At 44.4% G+C, this 24,527-nt stretch overlaps 1 protein-coding gene across 8 annotated transcripts in view; it reads left to right on the forward strand.

Moving 5' to 3' along the window:
- kifc3 (kinesin family member C3) overlaps nucleotides 1-24,527 on the forward strand; it is a 78,062-nt gene that overhangs the window by 45,905 nt on the left and 7,630 nt on the right. For 6 of the 8 annotated variants that reach the window (XM_072279351.1, XM_072279350.1, XM_072279355.1 and 3 more), the window contains 10 exons: nucleotides 457-587; nucleotides 1,136-1,247; nucleotides 2,174-2,355; nucleotides 3,979-4,083; nucleotides 5,331-5,461; nucleotides 5,570-5,617; nucleotides 12,624-12,747; nucleotides 14,293-14,422; nucleotides 18,841-19,070; nucleotides 20,634-20,768. In XM_072279351.1, the coding sequence (XP_072135452.1) occupies nucleotides 457-587; nucleotides 1,136-1,247; nucleotides 2,174-2,355; nucleotides 3,979-4,083; nucleotides 5,331-5,461; nucleotides 5,570-5,617; nucleotides 12,624-12,747; nucleotides 14,293-14,422; nucleotides 18,841-19,070; nucleotides 20,634-20,768 (1,328 nt within the window). The remainder of the gene's footprint in view (nucleotides 1-456; nucleotides 588-1,135; nucleotides 1,248-2,173; nucleotides 2,356-3,978; nucleotides 4,084-5,330; nucleotides 5,462-5,569; nucleotides 5,618-12,623; nucleotides 12,748-14,292; nucleotides 14,423-18,840; nucleotides 19,071-20,633; nucleotides 20,769-24,527) is intronic. The other 2 variants (XM_072279354.1, XM_072279358.1) reach the window with 2 other exon arrangements.

Consider the following 24,527-nt stretch of genomic DNA (forward strand, 5'->3'; position numbering starts at 1 on the left):
TCCTCTTAATCTTCTACATTCTAAGGAATACAGTCCTAACCTATTCAATCTTTCCTTATAACTTAGGTCCTCCAGACCTGGCAACATCCTTGTAAATTTTCCCTGTACTCTTTCAACCTTGCCTACATTTTTCCTTTAGGTGGGTGATCAAAACTGCACACAATACTCCAAATTAGGCCTCACCAGTGTCATATACACCTTCAACGTAACATCCCATGTCCTGTACTCAGCATATTGATTTATGAAGGTCAATGTGCCAAAAGCTTTCCTTATGACCCTATCTACCTGTGACGCCACTTTCAGCGAATTATGGATCTGCATTCCCAGATCCCTCTGTTCTACCAACTTGCAGCACATTAGGGAGGCACTGAGTTGGAGCCTGCACCCGACACACCATTTTGCTCTGAGAGGTGAAGAGTGCCACCACCTTGCTGACCTGGGGTTCTCTTTCTGCAGGTGTCCGAATCAACCTTCTCTCCATCCAACCAGCCCTGAAGACACTGACTAATGATTACAACTGTCTGAAGAACCATGTCCGGGATTTTCCCTGTCTTCTGCAGGACGCCGTCAGTCAGACAAAAAAGGAAGTGAGTTGAGAAGTGTTGCAAAGGGTGTTTGGTGTGTATTATCAGGGACCCCCACAGTGCAACGACAGAGGAAGCGAAGTGGTGCGGTCTGTGGAGGTGACATGGGAACTGACCGTATTTATACAGTGGTGATAAAGGAGTCTCATGCAGAATGGGATCTACATTGGGTGGCCCAGTGCTACAGCACATAGAGCCACTGACTCAGAGCGCCATCGACCCAGGTTCAATACTGACCTCGGGCGTTGCTGTGGAGCTTACATGTTCTCCCGTTGACCTCTGGTTCCTCCCTGATCCCGAAGATGTGGTGGTTGGTAAATTATCACTAGTGTGTGGGTGAGGGTTAGAATCTGGAGGGAGCTGATGGGGATGTGGGGAGAATAAAATGGGATCAGTGTCAATGGGTGGCTGATGACCAGCACGGACTTGATGGACTGAATGGCCTGTTCCTGGGCTGGATCTCTCTGAGACTTTTCCTACAACAGTGAATTTGTCAGTTGGCTCTTAGATGTCTTAGGATGCCCTGAAGACATGCATATCCTTCTTTCCAGATTTACCAAGCAGTGGAGGAAGCGAAGGAAATAAACCAGGATCTTCTGCGCAAGTACAAGCGGGAGATGCAGCTCCGCAAGAAATGCCACAATGAGCTGGTGCGGCTTCGAGGTGAGTCAGTGTGACGTGCCTGGTTGGAGCTTTGTTCGCTTACTGCGGAGAGGAGCTCGCAGTCCAAAATCAGCCGCGTACGTTTACACAGAGTGGCCACTTTATAGTTACGTCTGTACAGCTGCTCGTTAACGCAAATATCTAATCAGCCAATCATGTGGCAGCAACTCCATGCATAAAAGCATGCAGACATGATCAAGAGGCTGTTATTTTTCAGGCAAATGGTCAGAACATGGAAGAAGTGTAATCTCATTGGTGCTGACCGTGGAATGGTTGTTGGTGCTGGCTGTGGTGGTTTAAGTATCTCAGAAACTGCTGATCTTCTAGGATTTTCACACACAGCTGTCAGAAAATGGTGCAAAAGAACAAGAAACATCCAGTGAGCGGCAGTTCCGTGGGCGAAAATGCCTTGTTATTGAGAGAGGTTGGAGGAGAATGGCCAGGCTAGTTTAAGCTGACAGGGAGGCGATATTAACTCAAATAGCAACATGTTATAGCAGTGGTGTGCAGAAGAGCATCTTTGAACACACAACACATTGAACCTTGAAATGGATGGGCTACAGGAGCAGAAGGTCACTTTGTTAGATGCAGGATGTACCTAGTAAAGTGGCCACTGTGTGTACTCTGTTGCAGAAAAAATAAAATAAATCACCTTACTTTTCACAAGTCCATTTCACTGATGCTTCTGTTTTCTCCCCCCTCCACCTACCTTCCTCCTCACCTGGTACTACCCCTAACCTCCTTATTCTGGATTCTTCCCCGACCCCCTTCCTTTTCAGTCCTGGTGAGGGGTTGCGACCAAAACATCGACTGTTTATTCCTCTCCATAGATGCTGCTCACCTGCTGAGTTCCTCTAGCCGTTTGTGTGTGTTACTCTGGATTTCCAGTGTCTTGTGTTCACGCTTCTGTTGTAATCTTTCTTCAGGGAATATTCGTGTCTTGTGCAGAGTTCGACCTATAACCAGGGAGGATGGTGCGGGTCCCGACAACAGGAATGTCATTTCCTTCGATCAGGACGATGATGGAGTTTTGTACGTCTCACACCGTGGAAAAACCTCCATGTTTGAGCTGGATAAGGTTTTTCAGCCACATGCATTGCAAACAGATGTAAGTGGGCTTAACGTGAAAACTGGTCCATGATCTAACTGATCACTGGGATGTGTGCAGGTCCTTGAGCAGTGTGCCTGGATAAAGATCAGAAACTGGTGCCTGGGCAATCGTAGACCAGGAATAATGAAACTCCATCCAGTTTGCCTTGCATCACACTGTTTTAGTGAAGTTGTTGACAACCATATCAGTTAATTTCTCACATTAATTCCTTTTTCCTTTTCCTCTTCCTCCATGGTAAGATTAGGGTGGGAACTGCATGGTGTTCTCCTTTATGTGACATGGAACTAACTGTTTGTGTACAGAAAGACCCCAGATCTGGGGTTTTCAACCTTGTTTAAAGATGTTGGTCTGTGGCATAAAAACAGTTGGGAACTCCTGCTCAAAATAATGTGTAGACTTGGGCTGCTAAGTGGCAAGTAAAAAGTAAGAGTCTAACACTCTCTTATAACATTTCCTCCAGCATTAACAACTTAATCAGCACGTGGGGCTCAGCATTTCTCTGTCGTGACTACTCTCGCAGTACAGCTCTGCCATCTTGTGTTACTTGATCTGCATCTCCATCACATTAGTATCAAGGGCCTGGTTTATGATACCCTGCATACCGTGATTTTGTGTCCATTCCCGCACTTCTTTGGGTCTCTTCTGCTTTCTTGTCGCCTCTTGACAGTTTATTGGTCTGTAATGTTGGAGCAGTGTCCCTTTTTGCCAGTTGCTTTTGTATCTCTTGCTTGTGTGTAGGACCTTGCAAAGTAGTTCATCCATTTATGTATAAAATAGAGATTGCAATTCAAGGTATTTCACAATTTGAAAGCCTTTTGATATTTCAACTGGGTGCACCAGTCAAAAATGATATTCTCCCCCAGTGCAGCTGGTGTCTCATGGATTGATTTTGAATCGGCTGACCCTTTTGTTTGGCCTTCCCTGCGATTTTTATGTAGTGCAGGTTCACCCTATGTTTCAGTAAGACCATGTCTAACTCCACAGCTGAGTGAGGTTCCTGTCTCTTGTAGCTGGTGTGGAGCTTTTGATCTCATTAGTTAAGCAAGGATGTAACTGTTTTGGAAGCAATTCAGGGATGGTTTACTAAACTGACCCCTGAAAAGGGCGAGGAAAGGTTGAATACGTAAGGCTTGCAGCCACTGGAGTTCAGAATGAGTGAGGACTAAAGCATAAGGTCTTGATAGTGTGGATGTTTCACTTTATGAGATGATCCAGAACGGAGGTAATATAAATATAATTTGTTATATATAAGCACAATAAGAGAAATGGTTACTCATTTAAATTCGAGATGGAACAGTTGTTATCCGAGGATGATCATTCTTTGTGATTTTCGTCCTCAAGGGGTGGTGGAAGGACACTCTCTGAATGTTCTCAGGACAGATTCTTGATCAGCAAAGGGTAAAGAGTTACTGCAAGTGGAGAAAAATGCAAAGTTGAGGTTACAGTTAATCATTTGTCTGTTCATAACCTCACAAATGTAGGTTCAAGGGTCCCAGCCAGGGGAAAGGGGCAAAATTCAAACTGGCAACTCAACACTCCTACATTAGAATGTCTGTTGTTTTGTCAAAACTTGATATCAGCAGTAATTTGTGAAATAATTGTTCCCATTATTTGTTCCAGATATTCCGGGAGGTTCAAGCACTCATCACGTCCTGCATTGATGGGTACAACGTCTGCATATTTGCTTATGGACAAACGGGTTCTGGGAAGACGTACACAATGGAGGTAAGGTTGTAATGGTGCAAGCTTTAATTAAGGATTAATAGCATTTATAGCATTGGAAAGTTCATATTTTTGGATACTTTTTGGGGAAAGCAGTTTGTCTGATGCCAGCTGGTCTTATGGGCACGTGGCCGTGGTTAAGGCATTGGACTAATGACCTGAATGTGTTGTTGTGTCCTTGAGCAAGGCACTTAATCACACATTGCTCTGCGACTTAATCACACATTGCTCTGCGACGACACTGGTGCCAAGCTGTATGGGTCCTGATGCCCTTCCCTTGGACAACATTGGTGTCGTGGAGAGGGGAGACTTGCAGCATGGGCAACTGCTGGTCTTCCATACAACCTTGCCCAGGCCTGCGCCCTGGAGAGTGAAGACTTTCCAGGTGCAGATTCATGGTCTCGCAAGACTAATGGATGCCTTTAAATAATTATTCCTAGATCCCTCTGTTCTACTGTATTCTTCCAATGCAGTAGAATTCAGTCTCATTCTTGTTAGACCTGAAATGTTGTTAACTAATTTGAGTAGAAAGGACAGGACAGGAAAAAAATCTCCATTATTCATTAACCTGGCTTAACAAAATCAGCTCCCTGATAAAATGTTAGAATCATCTCTCCTGCACAGGAGGTAGAATTAATGAGAATTTTAAAAAACTGAAAATCTAAAATAAAAAACAAAGCTTTGAAAATATTTTGTAGTCATTCTGTGAGAACAGAAACAGAGGCAATGTTTCGGTTCAAAGACCCTTTGGTTGTATGTATGTACAGTCTGATGGAGTGGCCAAAATTGAGAAGGACGGAGAAGAAATTTGTTATACTGCAGGATGTCTCCAGTAGAGCAAAGCCTGGGTGACTAAGGTCTGTGTTGTACAGAAAGGTGAGAGGTGTTAGTGTTTCAGGTCAGGGACTTAGTGACTCAACCTTCACAGATGCTGGCTGACCCACTCATTGAATGTTTCCAGCATTTTTGTTTTTTTGTTTCAAATTTTCAACATCTGCAGTGACTTGATTTTTCAATGGTGCCTCTATTCCATGATGGCACACAAGCTAATTTATATACTCCAGGTTTGCAGTTGTTCCATGATGGCACACAAGCTAATTTATACACTCCAGGTTTGCAGTTGGAACCAGTGGTTGGCTTCTTCCTGTAGTTCCTCAATCTTTGCACACTCCTCCCGTCTCTTGAAGGCTGTTTATTTTTCTTAGCCTGACATAACATTGGCACAATATCACTGTTTCCTCTGAGTCTAGGGGTTGCCGGAAGACCCTGGAATAAACCAGCGTGCTCTCCAGCATCTGTTTGGTGAAGTGGCAGAGCGCTCAGCAGACTGGGATCTCACCATCACCGTCAGCATGGCTGAGATCTACAATGAAACCCTCAGGTATGAAGCACTGGGTGAGCAACAAAGGACCATGCTCCATGTGATAGCATGTTAACAGATGGGAATAATCACAGATGTGGTTGCTAATAGTATTTTCTCTTTTTGTAGAGACCTGCTAGGGTCTGACCAGCAGAAGACTGAGGATCTAACTATGAGGTTACTAATACTTGCACTCTGATGGGAGCTGCATGGTTGGTGATTGGTGCAATGCTTTGGCATGGCTGTAGAGCTGACGTTCGCTTTCGTATTTTTTAAAGTAATCTGTGGCTTACTTAATTCAGAATTTTCCAGTCATTTGTGCATCAGCTTTTGCTATTCTTGGGCGATGCACTGCTGAAATGGAATAGAATTTAACCTCCATTAACATGGAGGCAAAATCAAAGAGGACAATTAATACAGGGCTGAAGGAATTACATTTAAATGCACACAGAAAACAGAATAATGTAGATAGTGCAGTTAGAAATTGGCAGATATGATGTTGTGGACATCACTGAGTCATGGCTGAAAAAAAATCACAGCTGGGAGCTTAATTTCCAAGGATGCATACAGTATTGAAAAGCCAGGCAGGTAGGCAGAGGTGGTGGAGTGACTGTTAGTAAAAAAAATGAAATCATATCTTTAGAAACAGGATCAGAGATGTAGAATCCTTGTGGGTAAAGTTTAGAAATTGCAAGGATATGGGATAGAAATTGAAACGGCAGATAGAAAAGATATGTAAAAAGGGCAACACCTTATGATGTGGCAACACGCACAAAATGCTGGAGGAACACAGCAGGTTAGGCATCATCTGTGGAAATGAATAAACAGTTGACATTTCAAGCCGAGGCCATTTTCCAGAACTGGAAATGAAGAGGGAAGATAGAAGCATAAAAAGGTGGGGGGAAGGGGAAGGAGGACAGCTAGAAGGTGATAGGTGAAGACAGGTGGTGGGAACGGTGAGGAGACTGGACCATGGGAGAAAGGGAAGAAGGAGAAGCACCAGGGGGAGGTGATAGGCAGGTGAGGAGAAAATGTAAGAGACCAGATTGGAGAATGGAAGAACGGGGAAGGGAGAGGAAAGCAAATTACCAGCAGAAGAAATTGATATTTATGCCATCCGGTTGAAGGCTACCTGGACGGAATAATGAGTTGTTGCTCCTCCACCCTGAGAGTGGCCTCATTGTGGCATAAGCAGACATCAGAATGGGAATGGGGACAGAAACTAAAATAGTTGGCCACCAGGAAATGCCACTTTGGGAGGATGGAGCGGAGGCACTTGAAAAAGCAGTCCCCCAACTTGCATCGGGTCTCACCGATGTAGAGAGGGCCACGTCAGGGCCACCGGATACAATATACAACTCCAAAAGATTTACAGCTGAAGTGTTGCCTCACCTGGAAGAACCATTTGGGGCCCTGAGCGGGTATGAGGGAGGAGGTTAATGGACAAGTGTGGCATTTCTGTCACTTGCAGGGATATGTGCAAGGAGGGAGATTTCTGAGGAGGGATGAGTGGACAAGGTCCCTGTGGAAAGCAAGGAGTTGGGGGTGGTTTGGGGAGGTAAAGATGTGTTTGGTGGGAGGATCTCGTTGAAGATGTTAGAAGCTGCAGAGAATGTTGTGTTGGATGCAGAGGCTCGTAGTGATAGGTGAGGACAAGAGAAGCTCTATGACTTTAAGGCAGCAGGAAGGTGAGGTGAGTGCTGATGTCTGCGAAATGGAGGAGATTCGAGTGAGGGCAGCATCAATGGTGGAGGAAGGGAAACACCGTTCTTTGAAAGGAAAGTGATGGAGATGAAGGAACTGAGAAAGGAAAATAGCATTTTTACAGAAGACAGTATGGGAAGAGGTATTGTCAAGATGATCTTGGGAATTGGTAGGTTTATAAGAGAAGCTGGTAGACAGTTTGTCTGCAGAGATGGAGACAGACATTGAGAAAGGGGAGAGAGGTGTCAGAAATGGACCAGTGAATTTAAAAGCAGGGTGGAAGTTCGAGGCAAAGTTGATGAAATTGCTGAACTCAGCATGGGTGCATGAAGCAGCACCAATGCAGTTGTCAGTGTAGAGCGGGAAGAGTTGAGGAGCATTACCAGGGAAGACTTGGAACATGGCCTGTTCAGCATAGCCAATGGAAAGGCATACATTGCTGGGGCTACACCTTGAGTTTGGAGAAATTGGGAGGAGCTGAAGGAGAAATTGTTGAGGGTGAGGACTAGTTCTGCTAGAAAGAGGTGGATGGTGGTGGAGGGGAAATGGACCATACCCCAGGATTCTTATTGAGGTAGCTGAAGAGATTATGGAGGAATTAGTAGTGATCTTTCAACAATCACTAGATTCCATAATGGTTCCAGTGAACTGGGAAATTGCAAATGTAACTCCGCTCTTTAAGAAAGGAAAGAAGCAAAAGAAAGGAAATTATAGACCTGTTGGTTCGTATAGCCTGACTTCATTGGCTGGCAAGGTATTGGAGTCCATTATTAATAATCAGGTTTTGGGGTACTTGGAGGCACATGATAAAATAGGCCAAAATCAACTTGGTTTCCTTAAGGGGAAATCTTGCCTGACAAATCTGTTGGAATTCTTTGAGGAAGTAACAGGCAGAATAGACAAAAGAGAATCAATGAATGTTGATTTCAAAAGGATGTGGATTTTCAGAAGGCCTTTGACAAGTGCTGCACATGAAGTCACTAAGCCCGTGGTATTTCAGAAAAGATGCTAGCATAGATGGTGGACTGTTTCTTTATTTCCATAGACGCTGCCTGACCTGCTGTACTCCCCTGGCATTGTGTGTGTGTTGTATAGATAGAAGATGTCTGACTGGCAGTGGAAATAAAGGAGACATTTTCAGATTAGCTACCGGTGACTAGTGGTGTTTACAGGGCTTGGTGTTGGGGCCACTTTTCACATTACATGTCAGTAATCTGGATGACAGAATTGATGGCTTAAGTTTGCAGATGATAAAGAAATAGGTGGAGGAGCAGACAGCATTGAGGAGGCAGGGAGTCTCCCGAAAGATTTGGACGACTAGGAGAATGGGCAAAGTGTCTTAACAGGTGGAATACAGTGTTGGGAAGTGTATGGTCATGCATTTTGGCAGAAAGAATAAAGGTGTAGACTATTTTCTAAGTGGAAGCAAATTCAGAAATCGGGTGCAAGGGGACTTAGGAGTCCTTGTGCAGGATTCTCTGAAGGTTAACTTGAAGGTTGAGTCAGGGTAGGGAAAACAAGTGAATTGTCGGCATTTATTTCAAAAATATAAAAGCAAAGGTGTAATACTGAGGCTTTATGAGGCCTTGGTCAGACTGCATTTGGAGTAGTATGAGCTGTTTTGGACCCCTTGTCTAAGAAATGATATGCCAGCATTGGAGTGGGTCCAGAGGAGGTCAACAAGAATCAGCCAGGGAATGAAAGGGTTAACGTATGAGGACCATTTGGTGGCCCTGGTTTTGTACTTGCTGGAGTTCAGAATAATCATTGGGATCTCATTGAAACCTATTAAATATTGAGTGGACATGGAGAGGATGTTCCCAATAGTGGGAGAGTCTAGGACCAGAGGGCACAGCCTCAGAGTACAAGGATGTTCCATTAGAACAGAGATGAGGAATTTCTTTATACAGGGGGTGGTGAATCCGTGAATTCACTGCCACAGTCAGCTGTGGAGCCAAGTCATTGGGTATATTTAAAATAAAGGTTGGTAGGTTCTTGCTGAGTAAGGGTATCAAAGGTTACAGGGAGAAGGCAGGAGAATGGGGTTGAGAGGGATAATAAATCAGCCATGATCAAATGGTGGAGCAGACTCATTGGACTGAATGGCCTAATTTTGCTCCAATGTCTTAAGGTCTAACTTCTGCCTCCCTTGCATTATTTAGATACACACTGTTGCTGGGATCCCTTTTGACAGGATTTTGGGCTCAGTGTTCTCTGTCTGCCCTGGTCACATCCCCTCCCATCATGCACTGAAGGGGTCACTCGTGATTCTGAGATAGATTTCTGGCCATACCATTGGGTCCAGTCCAACCAAAACCCCTGGGACCCTTGAAGAGAGATTCTTCTCTGACTCTCTTTTCCCCTCCTTGTGGGAGGTTAGATGGCATTTCATTTCGTGGGATGGGAGAAAATTGAGAGAGATGTCCAGGGTGGTGCATGTCTGCATTCACTTTCCAGTAAACAACAACACTAGAAATGGAAAGGGGGGAATATTTTCAATCAGAGAGAATTTTTTTTAAATTTAAAACTCTGTCAGTGCTCAGAGGGACCTGTGTGACTCTGAATGTTAGCATATTAGCAATTAGAAGACAAGTGGTACGTTGGCTTTATTGTAACTTGACAAGGAAGTTGCAGGGGTGACTTTTCCCTGGTTGGGTATCCAGAACTGTCTCTCAAAATATGTGGTTGATTATTTTTAACATAGACGGAAAGAAATAGTAACTATATTTCAGAGGATAGTGATCTTTTTCTGTAATTCTCTACCCAATGAAGTTGTAGCCAAATATATTAAAGGTTGATTAATAGACATTAAGGAGACCAAATGATTCTGGGTTTAACACAGGGAAGTGGGGCTGAGACAAAGGATTAGCCATGATTTCATGTAATGGGAGGGCAGATGTAGCAGTGGTGGTGCCAACAGAGTGTAAATGGCCTGCTTGTATTTCTGCAATCAGCGGAGTGTCATGTTTCCCTAATTCCAAGTTCTTGCTGTTAAGCCCGGATAAACTTGAGGTCATCTGTAGCATCCCAGTGACACACCTCCTAATGATCAAGTCTGAAGAACATAGAAGAGTATAGCACAGGAACAGGCCATTCGGCCCACAGTGTTGTGCTGAACCAGCTAAAAAGCAAATCAAAAACAGCTAAACACTAATCCATCCTACCTACACAATGACCATATCCCTCCATCTTCCCCATATTCATGTGCCTATCTAAATGTCTCTTAAAAGCCTCAAATGTATTTGCCTCTACCACTGTACCAGTCAGCATATTCCAGACATCCACTACTCTCTGAGTGAAAAAACTTGCCCCTCACATCCGCTTTGAACCTGCCCTCTCTCACCTTCAATGCATGCCCTCTGGTATTAGATACTCCCTGTCTATCTATGCCTCTTATAATCTTATAAACCTCAATCAGATCTCCCCTCAGCCTCCTCCGTTCCAGAGAAAACTACCCAAGTTAATCCAGACCCTTGTAATAGCACATGCCCTCTAAACCAGGCAGCATCCTGGTGAACCTCTTCTGCACCCTCTCCAAAGCCTCAACATCCTTCCTGTAGTGGAGCAACCAGAACTGTACACAATATTCCAGATGTGGTCTAACTAGAGTTATATAACATTGCAACATAACCTCTTGACAGCTCAACTAATAAAAGCTTCCTTAACCACCCTTTCAACCTGTGTAGCCACTTTCAAGGAGCTATGAACTTGGATCCCAAGATCTCTTTGCTGATAGGACTTTCCTGATGTCTGTAGTTTCACAGCAGTACTGGATATTTGCTTTTCCCCTTGAAAAGAATCCTGGTCCAAACTGTTTTACTTCCCTCTGCTGATTTCTGAGGTTCTATCTGAAGCTGCCAAAAACACCTCTTTCCTTGCCCTCTCGTTCTTTTACCTTTCACATCCAGTGTCCAATCCTGTTGACTTTTATCCTTGCATTTCAGCAAATGACGTCCCTGAGACTTAAAGGTGGTTAGTACAAGAACAGACTATAGTGGGGCTTTGGCATAGGACCTGGGTGTATCCGCCTGCTTTACTGTTTATGGAATGCATTAGGAAATGTGTTCTGCTGTACACTGACAATGAAATCATTTCAGAACTGATCTCATTGGCCATGCAGGTCAATGTAATTTAGTATATGCTCATTACTTCCTGAGATCAGCAGAAGATGGCAGAAGTCTTGAAATCAATAACTGAGCAGGTGACAAATTACTTTAAAGTGAATGTTTTCAGTTACAGAGCAGGTCAGGTGCAGAGTTAAAACACTTTTTCCACATCTTCATCTAAACCGTCCCAACAATCTACATACAATGTGAAGGGCAGGGCTGTTTGTGGTTTAGAGTTAGCTGTGAGAGAGATGGGCTGGTATTTCAGGGCTCTGTTTGAGCATGTTTGACAATATAAATGAAGATTGTTATGAGGAATTCCATTGTATTCACCAAAGACAATAAATCAGACAGGCTCATCAGAATTGGTCTGTTGCAATGATTTATTAACTTAAAGGGGTGTAGTTTCAACTTCAGTACAAAACAAAAATTGCAGAGGAACTTCTGGGCAGAATTGTGCAGTAGTTAAAATCAAATTGATTAATATCACCTGAGTCTTTGAAAAGAAATTGGCTGGTGTCTTCCAGAATGTAACCTGTTGCAAGTTACTACTTGAGCAGTCAGTCTCAATTGCTGAAGTGTTTGTGATGCCATGTCCTTGATTTCTGTTGGCTGTAAGATCCCCCTGCCCTGCTGGACAGGTCATTTATCTGATGGTTTTCCCTGTGACTCTTCCCTCCTAGTATGTGGCACTTAAATGTGCATATATTTAAATCTTGGTGCAATCTTGCTATCTCCGCCACTCTTCTTACCTGGTCTCTGTTCTAAATGAAAGTTTACACTTGGTCCTTGTTATCCGCAGATTTGCAATCTGCAGATCTGTGCACGTGCGAGGTTGGCCCCACAGTAAACACATGCATGTGCGCAGGGATCAAAGTAATCGTTGTGATCCGTTTCCAGACCCCTTGTGTTAGTGGCTCCCCACTAATAGGGAGCAGTCCGTGTTTACACAGCTTCAGACTTGTGATTTCAAAACTGAAACTTCAAACATTCAACGGAAGTAGTTTGTCAAATACTATTTACTTCCCAGCATTTGAATGTTTTGTGTTTAGTAATGTGTGTTTCTGCTTTTAGAGTGTTCATTTGGGAAAATACTCGTATTTTGTTGTCATGGGAACTCCATACCCTACCCCGTGCAGATAGTCAGACTGGGTGTTGGGAACAACTGCAGTTTTTCTGCTGTAAATTCCACTTTTGTGGGCACGTTACTGTACCTATGGCTCTCCTTGCCTGGTGCTTACTGCTGCTTTGTGTCTAGTGTGGTCTTTTTCCTCCTTGTGGTTGTACGTCTGATGTCTGGTGAGGCAGTCGATGGGCACTGGTAAACGTTGAGCTTCTGTTGAGGCCACTAGAGTCGACTTATTTATTTGCAGGAACTTGTTGGCCAAGGACCCCAGCGAGAAGCTTGAGATAAAGCTAAGTCCAGATGGCAGTGGGCAGCTGTATGTCCCAGGCCTGATGCAGATCAGAGTACAGAGTGTGGACGATATCAACAAGGTGAGAGCCATTGTTCATTGCCTTGTGATGTGATAGAGAAAACAAGACTAAGCAGTCATGCAGTGTGAGACTGGGAAGGGGTTTGGAAAGTTGGGATTTTGCTTTTAATTGGTTGGTCTTTTGGAGCTGACAGCCAGGAATAGTGGCTTGTTGTCTAGGCAGCTGGAGCTGTTCCTGAGCAATTAAACCATTACACACAGGCTCTGGAAGAAAACGCCGACAAGCATCGTCGCTCTGTCAACCACAAAAGGTGGATTTTTGCCAGTGGCCATCCACTTTAAATTCCCACTCCCACTCCAACATGTTAGTCCATGACCTCCTTTGCTACCATGATAAGGCCACACTCGGACTGGTGGAGCAACACCTCATATTCTGTCTGGGTAGATTTCCCTAACTTCTGGTGATTTCCGCCCCTCCCCTCCTCCTCTTCTCTTTTTCCATTCCCCATTCTGGCTCCCCTTCTCCTTCCTTTTCTCCCATTGTCCACTCTCCTCTCCAATCAGTTTCCTTCAGTCCTATCTTTTCCACCTGTCATCTCCCAGCTTCTTCCTTCATCCCCTCCCCCACCCATCCACCTCCCCTTACCTGGCTTCACCTCTTTGCCAGCTTGAACTCCTTTCCTTCTCCCTACCTTCTTATTCCCTTCCTTTCCAGTCCCAATGGAGGTGTTGACCCAAAACTGAGTCTGTTGATTCCTCTCAATAGATGCTGCCTGACCTGCTGAGTCCCTCCAGCATTTTGTGTGTGTTTTGCACTTAACACTGTTTGCTACCTCAGATGCTTTACAGCCAGTGAGCTAGTTTTGAATGTGGTCAATGTCATTATAAAGGAATCTCCACTAGTTAGCAAGGTCCTCACCATGTCAGACTCTTGGACTTAATCCTGACTGCACACTATTTGTGTGGAGTTTGCACATTTTCCTTGTCTCTGGCTTCCTCACATATCCAAAGATGTCTAGATTTGTAGGTAAATTGGCCACTGTAAATTGTGCAAATGAGTGGTTAAATCCAGGAGGGGCTGGCAAGTGAAGGGTGAAATTAATGTGTGATGAGTGGAATTGGGTGGTTGATATTCGAAGCAGACTCCGTGGGCCCGAGGGCCTCTCTCTGTACCATCGATCTCTGACTCAAGTCTGTTGCTCAATGACATTGAGAAAATAACAGCTTCTAATTGTCTGCATGGTTAGGACTTGAGCCAGAACCCGCCCTTATTCTCAAAGTTATACAGTGAGCTTTGTAAGGTCTACCTGAGGGGTAAATTTAAGTTTCATCCAAAGGATTATAGCCACAACATCTTGATAATTCTCTTTGGGTCTCGGCCTGAATAGAGTGGGCAAGTTATTGAACAAGTAATCCCGTTTTACTTTGCTTTACTCTGGTCAGTTGGCAGCTGTCTGAGGATTTTGTAATCACTGTTTGTTTTGAAGCATTAATGTCTTTTTCTAAAATTAGAGTTAACACAGCAGGCACTATGACTGTAATTTTCATCCTGATGTCTAAGACTCTGAGAAATCCAGTCTTTTGTATAACTGTCCTCTTCCCTCAGGTTTTTGAACTTGGTCGTGTGAATCGGGCAACAGACTTCACAAATGTGAATGAGCGCAGCTCCCGATCCCACGCTCTGCTTATTGTTTCTGTGACTGGGATAAACCTCACCTCTGGAGTTCGAACAACAGGTACAGTCCGAGCGCAGCAGGGAACACAGAGGATTTGTAAAGCAGTGGCTTTGATGTTTCAAAGAGTTAATACTGTCTAATGTTATTAAGCATTGTGTTTCTCAGATCTCCCTTATATGAAGTTTTCTGTGTTTTAAAAGTAATTTTCAATGTGTAAATGGGTACATTAAATAATTTAGGAATTACTGGATGATAAAAGCAGGAGAGTAAACAGCCAGAAGCCATGCTACATATTGGTACCAATGACATGGGTAGGACAAGGGATGAGGTCCTGAAGAGAGAATATGGGCAACTAGGCAGGAAGCTGTAAAACAGGTCCTCCAGGTTAGCAATTTCAGGATTGCTGCCAGTGCCATGCGCCAGTGAGGGTAAGAATAGGATGATGCAGCACGAATATATGGCTGAGGGACTGGTGCAGGGGGCATCGTTTCAGATTTGTGCATCATTGGGATCTCTTCTGGGCAAGGTATGACCTGTACAAAAGGGATGGGTTACATCTGAACTAGAGGGAGACCAACGTCTTTGCAGGCAGGTTTGCTAAAGCTGTTGGGGAGAATTTAAACTAGGTTGGTGGAGGGATGGGAACCAGAGTGATGGGTGAGAAGATGGATGGGAAGTTATAAAGGTCGATGTAGCATGCAGAGAGACAGGAAGGATAGGCAGTGGAAAGAGCATAATCACATTCAATTAGATGGGTTGAAATGTATCAATTCTAATGCAAGAAGTATCAGAAACAAGGGCAGTGAACTTAGAGCATGGATCAGTACATGGAACTATGGCATTGTATCCATTACGGAGACTTGGCTGTCACTAGGGCAGGAATGGGTCCTGAATACTCCAGGGTTTAGATGTTTCAAAAGGGACAGGGAGGGAGGTAAAAGAGGTGGGGGAGTAGCATTGCTCATTAGGGATAGTATCACAGCTGGAAAAAGTGTGGACACCATAGAGGGGTTGTCTACTAAGTCAGTGTGAGTGGAAGTCAGAAACAGGAAGGGAGCAGTCACTCCCATGGGCGTATTCTATAGACCAACAGAGACACCCAGGAGCAGTTCAGCAGGAGAATTTTGGAAAGGTGCAAAAATGGCAGGGTTGTTGCCACGGGTGACTTCAATTTCCCTGATCTTGATGGCCATGTCCTTGGTGCAGGTTTAAATGGGACGGAATTTGTTAGCTGTGTCCAGGAAGGATTCCTGACATTATGTAGACAGGTTGACTAGAGGAGCAACTGTATTGGATCTGGTACTGGGCGACGAGACACCTCACATAATGATGACTAGGCAATGAACCTCATTAGGTGTCAGATCTCTCAGTGAGCGAGCATTTTGGAGAAATAACCACAACTCCCTCACCTTTGAAGGACAGGAGCAGATGGTATGGGAAAGTTTTTAATGGGGGAGGGCAAATTATGTTGCTATTAGGTGGGAACTTGGGAGCATAAATTGGGAACAGATATACTTAGGGAAATGCACAACAGAAATATGGAAGTTGCTTAGGGAGCACTTGCATGGAGCTCTGGATAGGTTGGTCCCACTGAGGCAGAGAAAGGATGGTAGGGTGAGGTTGACAAAAGATGTGGAACACGTAGTCTAGAGGAAGAAGGAAGGTTTGGTGAGCATGGATCAGACATGGTTCTAGGAAGGAGCTTAAGAATGGACTTAAAGAAGCTAGAAGAGGAGATGAAAAGGCAAGTAGGATTAAGGAAAACCTCAATAGACAATAGGTGCAGGAGTAGGCCATTCGGCCCTTTGAGACAGCACCGCCATTCACTGTGATCATGGCTGATCATCCACAATCAGTACCCCGTTCCTGCCTTCTCCCCATATCCCTTGACTCTGCTATCATTAACAGCTCTATCTAACTCTTTGTTGAAGGCATCCAGAGAATTGGCCTCCACTGCCTTCTGAGGCAGAGCATTCCACAGATTCACAACTCTCTGGGTGAAAAAGTTTTCCCTCAACTCCATTCTAAATGGCCTACCCCTTATTCTCAAATGGTGGCCTCTGGTTCTGGACTCCCCCAACATCAGGAACATGTTTCCTGCCTCTAGCTTGTCCAATCCCGTAATAATCTGATATGTCTCAATTAGATCCCCTCTTATCCTTCTAAATTCCAGTGTATACAACCACAGTCGCTCCAATCTTTCAACGTATGACAGTCTTGCCATCCCAGGAACAGGTGTTCTACACATACATGAAGAACAGGAGGATGACTAAAGTGAGTGTAGGACTGATCAGGGATACAAGTGGAAAGGTGTGCCTGCAGTTGGAGGAGGTAGTGTTGGTCCTTAATGAATACTTCTCACCAGTATTCACCACTGAGAGGAAACTTGATGGTGAGGTCAGCGTAGAACAGACTGGTATGCTGGAACACGTTGATGATAAGAAAGAGGATGTGCTGGAAGTTTTGAAAATCTTGAGGGTAAATAAGTTCCCAGGACCTGACAGGAAATACCTCGGGTTGTTTATTCCTTTGTTCAAGAAAGTTAATAGGGATAATCAAGGGAATTATATAGCAGTGATGGGCAAACTATTGGAGAGGATTGTTAGAGAATGGATTTGGGGAAGTATAATCTGATTAGAGATGGTCAGCATTGCTTTGGGAGGAGCGGGTTGTGCCTCACAAGCCTGATTATACTCTTTGAGGAAGTGACAAAACAAATCAATGAAGACAGAGCATTAGAATGGTATATATGGATTTCAGTGAGGCATTTTGCCAAGGTTTGCCAAGGCAGGCTCATTCAGAAAGTCCGGAGGCATGGGATCCAGGGAAACTTGGCTGAGTGAACTCAGCGTTGGCTTGCCCACAGAAGGCACAGAGTGGTAGTAGATGGAGCATATTCTGCCTGGAGGTCAGTGACCAGTGGAGGTCTGTTCTGGGACTCCTGCTCTGTGATTTTGCTAAATGACTTGGATGAGGAAGTGGAAGGGTGGGTTAGTAAGTCTGCAAATGACATGAAGGTCAGTGATGTTGTGGATAGTGTAGAAGGTTATAGTTTACAATGGGACATTGATAGGATTCAGAGCAGAGCTGAGCAGAGAGGTGGCGGATGGAGTTCAATACTAAAAAGTGTGAAGTGATTCATTTTGGAAGGTCAAACTTGAAGGCAGAATGCAGGGTTAATGGTAGGATTCTTAAGTGTGGAGAAGTGGTGGGATTTGGGGTCACATTGATAGATCCCTGAATGTTGCCCCACAAGTTGATAGGTTGGATAAGAAGGCGTATTGTGTATTGGCCTTCATTAGTCTGGGAAATTAGTTCAAGAGCCGCAAGGTGATGTTGCAGGTCTATAAAACTCTGGTTGGACCACGTGGAATATTGAGTACAGTTCTGGTCCTCTCAGTATAGGTAGGATGTGAAAGCTTTAAAGGATATTTACCAGGATGCTGCCCTGGATTGGAGAGCATGCCTTATGAGTAAAGGTTGTGTGAGCCAGGGCTTTTCTCTTTGGAGCAAAAGAGGAGGAGAGGTTACTTGATAGAGGTGTCTAAAATGATTAGAGGCATAGATAGTGGGCAGCAAGACTTTCCTAGGTGGAAATGGTTAATAGGAGATGGCATAATTTTAAGGTGATTGGAGGAAAGTATAGGGAAGATGGCAGGGGTAAGGTTTTACACACAAAGAGGTGGATGCATCAAACGCCATGCCATGGGTGGTAATAGAGGCTGGTACATTAGGGGCATTTATGAGGTTCTTTGATAGGCACATGGATGAAAGAAAACCGGAGGACAATGTGAGAAGGAAGGGTTAGATTGATCTCAGAGTAGGTTAAAAGGTTGACACAACATCATGGGCCAAAGGTCCTGTAATGTGTAGTACTGTTTATAAAATAGTTCAGCCTTGGCCTGGTTTGTCTTGTAGTGTTCAAGAAGTCACCCATTACAAGATTATCAATAGAATTGTACTCCATCAATTAGGGCTTTTGACCTCAAGTCTGCAGATGAGGGCTCAGCTCTAAGCTTCCTATCCCTCCTGAGCATGGTTATACCCACCTTGTGGTGTCACTAATTCCACTTCGGACAACATTTCTAATTCGTATTTTGAAGGTATTGGGTTTTAACTTGTGGTAGAGTGGGATACGGATTGCTTTATTTACTATGTGGCAAGGATGAATTTTCCTTCTGTGCCTGGTTTTATTCGTCCATGAAGAGTTCTCCTCCTGCACTTGTGCCCCAGACTGTCCATGATCCTCTGTCCACAAAGCAGGTGGGAAGTGTTCGAGAGACACTAGAGGGAGTGCAGGAGACGGATCATAACCTGGCTGTGCTTTATAGTCAGTGGGATACATTGATTCACAGAGCTTGGAACCAAATAAAGGGTGAAATCCAAAGGAGCCAATAACTCATTCCATCCTCCTACTTAAAGAATTAATTCATGGTTGTCTTCATTGTCTTCCAATCACTATCTTGCTTTCTTTACAGGTAAATTAAACCTAGTGGACTTGGCAGGCTCTGAGCGTGTTGGGAAGTCGGGGGCAGAGGGTCCCCGGCTAAGAGAAGCTCAGAACATCAACAAGTCCCTGTTGGCCCTCGGTGATGTCATCTGTGCACTGCGCTCCAAACAGCCGTACATTCCTTTCCGTAACTCCAAGCTGACCTACCTGCTACAGGACTCCCTTAGCGGTGACAGCAAAACCCTCATGATGGTCCAGGTGAGAAATCTTGCTGCTCTTTGCAACAAACCACACCCCCCCCCCCCCCCGCGGTGTAACCTTGGACCTGTAGAGGGGTGGGAATGGCAGCTCCTGTAAGCAGCAGAACCCTTGCTGGTCTTCAGGGGGTTAGGAGATGAGGTACGGGGGTTGAGAGTTGGGTAAGTGGGAAAAGGAGCATAGAACAGCTCTAGAGTAGTGAAGGCTGTTAGGATTTGAGGCGTGTAAAAGGAATGTGAGTTTGACTATGCACTGTTTAATTTCAAGGCAACGATTCTGCACTGATGGTGGGGGTTGTCACTGAAGTGTGTTTTGGTTGAAGTATTGGCAGGGTTACTAGTGATACATGAATGACATGCTTCCATCACATGATTGACAGATGGACAGCTTTCAGTATGGGCATTCCTTCCATAGTCATTTGTGTGGTTGAAACTCTGAAGTTCCGGGATCCTGCTGTCATTACAGCAAAGGCTGGTTTGTATACTAGACGGTTGCACTGAGTTGTATTGGATAGCACAGTGAAGTTTCACTTCTAACTCCTCAGCAATTGAAGCAGTCTGTCCCTGTATATAGCATGACGGACAGCATTCAGGCATGGGCTGAGTGGCAAGTAAGAAATGTGCCAGCCTCTGACGGTCTTCAAAAGGAAAGTGTGTTCTGCTCATATTCAATGCTGTCACCCAGAACATCGCCATCATCTATTGATCAAAAACTGGGATAAGCCAGCCACTTAACCACTGTGATTACGAGAGCTGAAGAGAGGCAACATATCCTGTGGGGGGGGGGGGGGGGAGAGTGACTCACCAATACCTCGGAGCCTTTCTGTATTCCACAAATGACAAGTCAGGAATTGGGTGGAACACACTCCACTTGACTGAAGACCAGAGTCCAAGATCAAAGTAAATTTATTTTCAAAGTACACGTGTCATGATATACTAGAGATTCATTTTCATGCAGACCATCCAGGGTAAAGCAGCCTGATGGATTGGTGCCCAGAACATACCTTCCTCCCAACTGCAAGTAGACAGTGGCAACCCTCACCTAGGTTACTCCAACAGCATCTCACTCATCTGCGACCACCTCCACCAGGGAGGACGTCAGATGATGGGACCACCACCGCCTGCAGATTCACTATCCAAGTCCTGACTTGGAGATGGTCACTGCTTCACCTCACTGGAACTGTGTTAACTGTTCCCCCCCCCTAAGCTCCCTTCCCAAAGCCTTCCAGTCCTTGTCCTGAGGGTATTACCAAGGCAAGGAGATATCTTGCCATCCCTCACTTGAGGGTGCACAACAAATACTGGTCCATGTTCTAAAGAGTGACTGAATAATGATGCACGGTGTCAGCTTGAGAGAGTGAGACCTGGGTTATGTAACTACATTTTACATGGGGCACCTCAGTATATGTCTTGCTTGACCCCGTGTTTGTTCTGATTTAGTGGTGTCCCACCAACTGAATGATGCTGTAATTCAGCAACCAGGGCTAGGAATGCGTGGGGTTATTATGGGAGCTGGGCTCTTACTGCAGCAGATGCTTATCAGACCTCGGGTTGCTTTCCGCAGGTGTCTCCAATGGAGAAGAATGTCAATGAGAGCATTTGCTCACTGAAGTTTGCCCAGAGGGTGCGGTCAGTGGAACTGGGAGCTGCTGGACGCAGGGGGGAAAGTCAACACTGTTCCAATCGCCAGGAATGTGAGGTGAATGTTTTCCCAATACAGAGGGTGCTGGAACTAGTGGAGAAGGGAAAGGTCTTTTACCTGAAACATTAATGGTTTCTTCTCTGCAAATATTGCTTGCCCTGTGGAAATTTTCCACCATATTCTATTTCAAGCACATTGTTTCAGAGGGGGCTAAACGATATTGGGGCTGGTGGATGAGAATATGGAAGGGAAAGTAACTTGGATTTAGTGAATTTAAAAGGAGCATGGAAAGTATTTGTTGACCTGACATTATTTTCCAATTTGTGACATGCTCTGTGTGTGGTTCGCCCTTTAGATGATTGCTGTGTACAGCTGCAATACCTGTAGCTTAAAGGTCAAAGAAACAGAAATCATTAAAGATGTTCCCATTAGTATTCTTCTGCGGAGCGAGGATTATTTCTGATTTATGCCAATTACAGATTTAAAGATCGACTTGGATTAGTTTTCATGTTACATGTTTCATCCGAGATATTTCAGTAAAGCATTTGGGATAAACACATGCTGCTGAAGGGTCTAATCCTGATTTGCCAATTGTTTATTTCTCTCCATAGATGCTGCCTGACCTGCTGAGTTCCTCCAGCATTTTGTGTGTGTGTGTGTTGGGATAAATGTGTCACTACTTTCATTCTGACGTGAAGGCAGTAAATCTCATCTCTCATTGAAATTTAGATAATTTTTGTTTACCTTTGAATCTGTAATTAGCACCAGTAAGAAATAATACTCATCACAACAGCTAATATGTATATCTTTAATGGTTTCTGTCTCTTTGTCCATTAACTATTTCTGGTACTTTAATTAGCTATTTTAAGTAAAACTGCATACGTTCTTTATTTGGCCTGGCCTTCTGAAAAAGCTTCTCTTCCTAGACTCTTGTTGTCGCCTCCAACAATTCCGTACACAGGCACCCATTTCTCAGCATCTCCGCTGCTGCTTTGCAACACCCCAAAACGCAGCATCAGTTTACACACACAAGCTGAAGATGGCCAGTTTCACCCCGTTATCATCTCCGTTGACTGTAACTGGTGAGACAGATTTTAAATGCAGCCCTCTTCATCCACCTCCCTGCAATTACAGTTCAGCAGCAACTCCATTTCAAAATTCTGGTCCTCTTTTAAGCCTTCCCTCCTCTCACCCTTCCACCACCTCAGAAAGCTGTCTTCCCCACTTTCAGATTACTCTGCAGTCTCGTGTCCTAGTGTGGCTCTTTGTCTCTCGCTCTGCGATTCTCTCACTGAATATATTTTGTGGTGACCATAGATACAGATTTTAATAGCCAAGTTTTTATATAGCTAGACATACTCATTTTCTTTGTTGCTGACTGTCAGATGTGATTGGATAATGCTAACATGAAGCCTTTTGGGATGTTTCACTATTAAATGTATAAATGAGAGATTTTTGTTTGTCCTCTTACCACTCTAGAACATAGAATCATAGAATCATAGAAAATAGGTGCAGGAGTAGGCCATTCGGCCCTTCGAGCCTGCACCGCCATTTATTATGATCATGGCTGATCATCCAACTCAGAACACCGCCCCAGCCTTCCCTCCATACCCCCTGACCCCCGTAGCCACAAGGGCCATATCTAACTCCCTCTTAAATATAGCCAATGAACTGGCCTCAACTGTTTCCTGTGGCAGAGAATTCCACAGATTCACCACTCTCTGTGTGAAGAAGTTTTTCCTAATCTCAGTCCTAAAAGGCTTCCCCTCTATCCTCAAACTGTGACCCCTCGTTCTGGACTTCCCCAACATCGGGAACAATCTTCCTGCATCTAGCCTGTCCAATCCCTTTAGGATCTTATACGTTTCAATCAGATCCCCCCTCAATCTTCTAAATTCCAACGAGTACAAGCCCAGTTCATCCATTCTTTCTTCATATGAAAGTCCTGCCATCCCAGGAGTCAATCTGGTGAACCTTCTCTGTACTCCCTCTATGGCAAGGATGTCTTTCCTCAGATTAGGGGACCAAAACTGCACACAATACTCCAGGTGCAGTCTCACCAAGGCCTTGTACAACTGCAGTAGTACCTCCCTGCTCCTGTACTCAAATCCTCTCGCTATAAATGCCAGCATACCATTCGCCTTTTTCACCGCCTGCTGTACCTGCATGCCCACTTTCAATGACTGGTGTATAATGACACCCAGGTCACGTTGCACCTCCCCTTTTCCTAATCGGCCACCATTCAGATAATAATCTGTTTTCCTATTTTTGCCACCAAAGTGGATAACTTCACATTTATCCACATTAGATTGCATCTGCCATGAATTTGCCCACTCACCCAACCTATCCAAGTCACCCTGCATCCTTTTAGCATCCTCCTCACAGCTAACACTGCCACCCAGCTTCGTGTCATCCGCAAACTTGGAGATGCTGCATTTAATTCCCTCATCCAAGTCATTAATATATATTGTAAACATAGAACGTTACAGCACAGGAACAGGCCTTTGGCCTCTGATGCTGTGCTGACCTTTTAAGCTAATACAGTAACATCTAATTCCTTCTACCTGCACATGGTCTCTGTTCTCTTCATAATCATGTGCCTACACAAGAGGCTCTTAAACACATCTACCAATACCACTGACAGTGTATTCCAAGAACTCTGTGTAAACATAAAAGTTACCCTGAAAATCTCCTTTGAGCTTCACCCTCTCATCATAAATGCATGCTATTTAGAATTAGACATCGCAGAGAAAATTACGCTAAACATAGTTTTATAATTTTAGCAACATAAAGTTCTGACTTTTGAATTTAAAGGCAGGTATGGCATACACGAGATTCTGCAAATGCTGGAAATCTTGAGCAACACACACACACAATGTTGGAGGAACTTAGTAAGCCAGGCAGCTTCTATGGAGGGGGCTAAATAGTTAATGTTTTTGGCCGAGACCCTTCATCAGGACTGGCATGATATACACTGCCTTTATCACCCTATCAACTTGTGTGACCATTTTCAGGGAGCTATGGACTTGAACCCCAAGATCTTTCTGAATATCAACAGTGATAAGAGTCCTGCCATTAACTGTGCACTTTCCTTGTACATTTGATCTCCCACACTTGCCTAAGTAACACTTGGGTGCCACAGTAGCCCAGCCGTTAACGTGGCACTATTACAGCTCGGGACATTCTGGTGTTTGGCATTCAATTCTGGCACCATGTTAGGAATCTCTGTACTGTAGAATGCATGGGTTCTCCCCAGGCACCCCAGTTTCCTCCCACACTCAAAGACGGATCAGGCCGGTTCACTGATTATTGTAAATTGTCCAGTGATTAGATTAATTGAGGTTGTGGAGTTGCTAGGCTGGCCTGGCTCGCAAGGCAGGAAGGGCTACTCCACACTGTATTGCTAAATAAATAGATAAAATTCTACCTGCCATTTCTCTACCCACATCTGCGACTGATCTCTATCCTACTGTAATCTTTGGCATTCTTCTGCACTGTCTACTGTGTCACCAGTCGTTGTGTCATCTGTAAACATATTAATCCACCCATTCACATTTATATCTATATCTAGATAGATATATAGATATCTCTGCCTCCCACAACAGCTGATGCTCCAGTATAGATCACTGCAGAACACAGACCACCAGCCAGAATGAGACCATTGTCCGCTATCCTATGTCAAAGCTGATATTTCAGAATTGCTATTTAGCCTTTGGATAATTAAAAATCACCAGTTCACGAGGATTTCTGTGACTAGCAGATTCTGTTTACATGCTGTGCAAAACATTGCACACTACCACCTTCTTGCTGTACATG

This window comes from Mobula birostris, chromosome 15, assembly GCF_030028105.1.
Source record: "Mobula birostris isolate sMobBir1 chromosome 15, sMobBir1.hap1, whole genome shotgun sequence".
Classification (NCBI taxonomy): Eukaryota; Metazoa; Chordata; class Chondrichthyes; order Myliobatiformes; family Myliobatidae; genus Mobula; species Mobula birostris.